The sequence below is a fragment of the Bidens hawaiensis genome, unplaced genomic scaffold (assembly GCF_021521415.1).
Source record: "Bidens hawaiensis isolate Kalapana, Puna unplaced genomic scaffold, B.hawaiensis_p1.1 tig00017289_1, whole genome shotgun sequence".
Classification (NCBI taxonomy): Eukaryota; Viridiplantae; Streptophyta; class Magnoliopsida; order Asterales; family Asteraceae; genus Bidens; species Bidens hawaiensis.
This window is the reverse complement of record NW_027492620.1, coordinates 384,293-390,771: the sequence shown is the minus strand read 5'-3', so window position 1 is coordinate 390,771 and position 6,479 is coordinate 384,293. Positions and strand designations below refer to the sequence as shown.

At 38.3% G+C, this 6,479-nt stretch overlaps 1 protein-coding gene across 1 annotated transcript; it reads right to left on the bottom strand.

Moving 5' to 3' along the window:
- Positions 1-2,597: 2,597 nt before the first annotated feature.
- LOC143553556 (tubby-like F-box protein 6) lies at positions 2,598-4,168 on the bottom strand. Its single transcript, XM_077043535.1, has 4 exons — positions 3,746-4,168; positions 3,563-3,650; positions 3,301-3,433; positions 2,598-3,214 (listed from the first exon to the last, which is right to left on the bottom strand). Exons 1-4 carry the CDS (start codon positions 4,166-4,168, stop codon positions 2,626-2,628), a joined length of 1,233 nt encoding a protein of 410 aa, XP_076899650.1. The 3' UTR covers positions 2,598-2,625.
- Between the last annotated feature and the right edge of the window lie 2,311 nt (positions 4,169-6,479).

Sequence of the window (6,479 nt, the reverse complement as noted above, 5' to 3'; positions counted from 1 at the left end):
TTTTTTTTGGTTTTTGGTTTTAGTATGATCGGTTTAAGACTTGCAGTATCTTTCGCTATTCTTGGTCTACTGACATCGAACCGGTGTTGTACACCCATGATGGGTATGCTATTCGGTTTGTGCTTTTACTAATTTTCGGTTCCAAAATGCCGTAAGGTACCAATCTTGAAGTTGTATTCAAAATAATTTATTTCTTTTGTATTGACAAATATAATTGTACATTTCTACTGCTTGATAGTGATGGAAGCTATGTATTTTTTTTAGCGTTTATGCATATTGAAATTTCTTTTTTATAATAATTATACCCTTCGACTACATGATAGCAATTTTTTTTTTAAGATTGTTAACACTATTTTATTATTGTATCATTCCGTTAATTAAAACTCAGACTACTTTTGAACGAATAGTTCAATTTTACCTTTCAATTATAGTTCAAATAATGAAAACCCTGGTAATATCAATGATGAAAAGCTAAAGTTCTCTTTAGGAGAGCATGATGCATTTGAGATTGTTCTTAAATTGGGCCGTGAGGAATGAATATGTTGGTTTTCGGCCAACCGGGTAATAGATCTCAATCACCACCGAGTAGGGGACCTAATAATACCACTCTCGATTAAACTTGGGCATAAAACCCGGTTTCAAACCCAACCCAAGAACTCACCGCTGCGCATGCCGTTTACTTATTTAGTGCCTAATTTACATACTAGTCTACTTTTTTAAATAAAAACCTTTTTTGAAATAAAATTTACTCTTTAAATTCAGGAAAATGAAAACTTAAGAATCCACAGGTATACATTTGCATGCGAGGCTAAATAAACAAGAATCTTGTTAGATTGGATAGGGAATACTTGTAAAGATTGAAACATGAAGTTGCCCATAAGGGAGGTTATGAAGCCTTTTCATACTTGTTATCTACCCCTCATTCTCATCTCCATTAGTCATTTCATTCATCCATTCTTTCTTTCAAAACACCATGGCAGACCAACAGCGATCTGCCTTCCGTTTTCGTGTTCCTCGGTTGAGACCCTCCGTCCCACCTCCTCGCACCACCGCAAGAAATACACCCTTCACCTCAACCATCAACAACACAAACACAACCCACACCACCATCTCGACCTCGGGGTACATCCCCCGCTCCACCATCACCACCACAACCACCTGTTGTACCGTCACCTACACCACCACGACCACAAGAACCACTTGCATCACCATCAACACCGCCAGTCGGTTCTCTTAGCACAGTCTCGGCTTCGACACCAGAGCTACCAGCATCACCATCACCACCAACACCGTCAGCTAGATCTCTGGGCACAGTCCCATCATCACCACCACCAGCAGCAGCAACACCAACAATGTCAGTTGAATCTGAATCTCTGAAAAGTAAAACACCCTTAGCTCCACCAGCAGAGCCACCAACTCAGCCATCACCACCACCACCAACACCAACACCACTAGTTAAACCTATAGGCAGTGTTCTGGTACCTCCACCAGAGCCACTAGTCGAACCATCACCACCGCCACCATCACACCCAAAAGATGAACCAGCCTCAATGGCACCAACACCCTCACCATCACCACCACCACCAACCAAATTGCTATCCCCAATATTACACCCCACCTCTCAACCTTCATCTCCACATCATGTACACCCACCTGAAGTCAACAGTTCAACAGAAACGTCTTCAAGCAACCACCAATCATCATCATCATCATCATCATCATCATCATCATCATCATCATCCACGGACCAATCTAATTCAGAAGAAAACCATGAACCCGTTACCACACCACAAACCAAACCAATGATTTCACACCAAAATGACAAATCTCCTAAAACCCATAACCCAAGCATGCCACAACCTCCTAATTATGAAAAACCCACAAACCCGAACCCGCCAAATCAGTTTTCGAATGAAAACCCCCCCGCGATTATTACACTTGCAGGTGATAACAAGGGGACATCCATGCATATAGGTGCTAGTGCAACCAAACGAGAAAAGTCGATCCATATTAACCGCAGGTATAAACTCAACCACGATGAAGCCTCAGACGACGCCACGACAGAAGAAGACGAGAAGGAGAACGAACCAAAAGCTGATGAAAACGAAGAACACTCTTCGTATATCAACTGCAACATTCAGGAGATCAATAACTCATTGGTCTTCAACTGCTTGATTACCGAAAAGAGTCCTGGAGTTCATTTTGGGTCTTGTAATAAAAAGCATGCAAAGAAACTAAAGAGGAGATACATAAAGTCAACTGACTTGAAAAAAGTCAAAGTCAACATAACCCCATCACAGAAGCATACAATTAGAAGGACGTGTCTCAGAGGTCGTTTCGCCGAGTCGAGTGATTCTGACCTGAACGATCCGCAGAAGCCTAGGCGTCATGGTTGTCGTTACGTTTCGGGGGATAACAGTAACAAAGATGACAAAATGGATGTTGCTTGATTTAATCCCATTTGCAAATAAAAAAAAATAAACTGTAAAAAATAAGGATGATATTCCATGCACTCTTGTGTTCTTGCATACAACCATTCTTTAAATCGTAAACATGACACGAAAGTATTTGAAAATCATGACGAAACGGCCAAACGGGTCACAAGAACATTAAAGCTAATTATTCTTATTCACATGCAGGCTTAGTGTCGAAACTGCTTAAACAAATTGCAAATGCCTGAAACGTAGATATCGGGTAGCGATAATCCATAGTGAATATATCTTTGCCAATTTTCCCAAACTGTAGTACCACATCATCTTGTTGACCATTACTTTGATCATTTAGGGGCGGGTCAACCGCCAGCTGGAAATTCTTGACCGACGCGACAGTAACACGCCCTTTGAAATTCAAACACCAACACTGAAGCTGCTCATGCCACCTAGGCGCTTTGTTCTTCAAAACCAGCGCTTCTTTTCGGTTTGAAAACGGAGGAAAGTGTGAGAATGAATCATCTGAAAATGCCGGTGGGGTAGGGGCACTTCTGTCTTTTTGCATTGCAGATGAAGGGATTGTGTTCATGGTGCAGTGCATTCTTCTTGGTCCTTTAGTTCTTAGAAAATTAAGTTCATATGATATGCTGACTACTTTCGACTTGACCAACGGTAATACACCGCAAGATACTTTCTTTATACGAAATTTAGGATTTGACTCGTTTATCAGGTCGTAGTGAAGTTGATCATCGTATATGACAAACTTGGTGCCGAGAAAATTTGAACTGGTCACAAAAAAATCAATGTGTTAAATTTAATTACGAAAACGGATAAATAACCATAAAGATACTTTTAAAGTTAAAGCAATAACCTTAATATTCCAACATAAGTATTGCTAGCTCGAGAAAATTCATTAGCAGCTAAAGATATCAGAAAATCTGTCCCGGTGGCCTTTCTCACCTTTCTTGCTGCTAATAACAGCTTGCTTGCATCTCCAGCCAATGCTGTAATTATGATAAACCATAATTATCACTAGAGATCAAGCCAAGACAAGATATAATTTAAACGGGTCTAAACAGTGAGATTAGATATAAATAAGTAAACAGGTCAAAATGGTCAACTCTAAATATCACCTGGGCTCAAGCCAAGATACAATCTAAATGTTGAAGTAGCTCTATCCCTCCTTATAAAGCATTGTATGGGTTCACCTCTTGGGCCCGGCTTAAATACAAGTATCAAACCAAACACAAAATAATCAAATTTCTAGCATAAAAACCATTTTATCAAGATTTTTAACGGTATTAAACACGAAATACCTGTTTTAACGACACTGGAAAAGTAAGCAAGCCACATTGTTCTGGTGTTTTAACAACTTGTTTTATAGTGTAACGCCATAATCTGCAAACGGCAGCACAAGCAACCACATCTCTTCTCGAAGGCCACGTGGTCTTACCATTTTCAACCCGATTGATTATATCAAGAAGCAACTCGGGTGGTAGATGCTCCCATCCACCATTGTTGGTTAGCAATTTTGATAATGACGACTCATAGTTTACCGGAGCAATATGCGATCTACCTCGTGACAACATGTTTTTCTTCTGAACTCTCTTTCTTGAACTGCTTCCGGCCCGACCCTCTTCTGTATCCCCTCCAACTAGACATTTGATCGGCATGTTTAAATGATTTCCAATCCTGAATTCAAAAGGGATAAAGTAAAAAAAACCCCACATGATAAACATTCTTTGTTCGCTATCTCAATCACAAATGAAACATGAATTGCTAACTTGATATACATACTACTTACTAGTTCTACCTTTGTGTGTAGGCATATATAATTAATGAATCTGTTAAATATAGTTATTTAAAAGAGTGGTTGGTTGAGGCATTTTAACACCACCTTGTGGGCATATGATGAGAAGATCTTGCTGAAGATACAAGTATGATGAAAAAGAAGCAATTTGAAGTCATGCATGATTACATAACATGGTGCAACAAACTCAATGATTCAACAACAAAAAGCAAAAAGGCTACCAAATTTTGAACAAAATGAAGTTAAAAATTAAGTACCTATTGAATGCATTTGGGGATGGATGGGCTTAAAACTTGGTGAAGGTGATCTTATAAAATGGTTCACGTTTTCATGTCGGCATTAAGGCAACAAAATAAACAAGTTTCGATGGGGGATTCATAGGAAAGATAAATAATAATCTTGATTGCCACCCTTTTTTCTTAAGTGTGTGTTGGTTATTACGAGACGCATGGTTTGTATGTATGACACGTATGACGACCGATTGTAGCGCCTGCGATGACGAAGGATCACGGCAACCGGAGGAAGTTAATAGGATTAGTTGTAGTGGTAGTCATAGCAGTCGTAGTGGCAAACGAACGTAGTTGTCACATCCATGACAGATTTAGAACAAAAGTTCCCGGAAACGTTCAATTTTTTTAAGATACCTTCATATAACGTAAACGAAATAAAAAAAACATGATAATAAATAAAGTTAAACTAACATTTATAACTTTAACAAAAAAAATACAAGAACATAGCATTTAAATTGGGAGCGCCAAAGCTTGAAAACTTAAATTCACTGGTGCCGAAACTTGAACATATAAAGTACTCCAAATAAGCTATATTTTTATGTAAAATGAACTATATTTATACTTCTAACAAAAAAAAAAAAAGAGAACTTAAACATTTAAATCGGGATCGACAAAGCTTGAAAGCATAATTTTTTTGGGGTGGGGGGGGGGGGGATTTTAACTTTTAGAGCCAATGAGTTATAATAATACGTAAAATGGGTTATGTTTATACTTCTAAAAGAACAGAAACCTGAGCATTTAAATTGGGGTCTTCAATCTTGAAAACTTAAACCGGGGGACCAAAACTTGAAATTTTAGAGCCAATGAGCTATAATAATACGTAAAATGGATTACATTTATAATTCTAACAGAAAAAAAAGGGAGGGGGTGGGGGACCTCCCTGTATCCTTCTAAGTTCCGTCGATGATCTCAGGGGTAACGTAAATGTAAGGCCCCGAACCCCGGGAACCCCACAGTTGGTAATCATGCAAAACACTTAGGATAATAATTAAACTTGAAAACGGTTTCTTCCATTAAAACAAACATCTCAGAGTATAATTCAGCGAAAAACATAAAATAATAAAATAAGTTCCCAAAACCCGGGAACATTGCCCAAAATCAACATAGTTATCTTTAAATAAAAACTTTTAATAATAAATGTTTAATAGTAAAACTTCAGATCCCGTATGCCCTTCACTGTCCAAGTAGCTTCGTGCATGTCCAAGCGATAAGGCATCCTCTTCCTAACCTTAAACTCACACTAACATGCACACAAAGTCAGCTTGAGCTGAGTGAGTTCAAGTTTTAAGTAAATAACATCAGTAGTAATAGTTAAGATAGTCAAACCAAAAGTTTTAAAAGTAAAAGGGTACATCCATCAAGTCCTCATTACCGATAACTAAACATCCTCATACATACATATACAAAAGGCATATGTAAACATCCTTTCAATTACATCTCTATATATATCACAGTATATATATATATATATATATATATATATATATATATATAACATCCACGTATAACATCAGGGTCGAGCAAACGTACAACCCAAACACGTAACACCAGTGCATGCAAACACAAAGTAGGCATGCACAACATCAGTAGTCGAAACGACTACAACATCGCCAGATATAGGCCAAGAAATAATGTATATACACATATATATATTTAACATCCCAAGGCCTACCATATGCTAGCCAGCCTATATAAATTCGTTTAAAACCTTTCATCATGTAAGAAAACACTTAGGTGTGCATGCTAGCCCAAAAGTAAAAAGAGTAAAAAGGGCATCTTGAACTCACCTGAAATCAATCGAACACCTGCAACGAGTTAGGAATCCCTAAGTGCACAATCACAAGCAAGGGCCTGTAAATTATACACAACACGATACTAAACTAGACAGTAAGAACACTCTTGCCTAATGGGCCGCCCAAGGCCCAACACTTGGCCCAAGGCCCAACAACT

Coding starts and splice junctions, on each gene's coding strand:
- LOC143553556 (XM_077043535.1), bottom strand. CDS start 4,168: ATGTTTATCATGTGGGGTTTTTTTTACTTTATCCCTTTTGAATTCAGG. Junction 3,434..3,562: donor GTATCTTGGCTTGAGCCCAG/GTGATATTTAGA, acceptor TCATAATTACAG/CATTGGCTGGAGATGCAAGC. Junction 3,215..3,300: donor ACTTATGTTGGAATATTAAG/GTTATTGCTTTA, acceptor TTTTGTGACCAG/TTCAAATTTTCTCGGCACCA.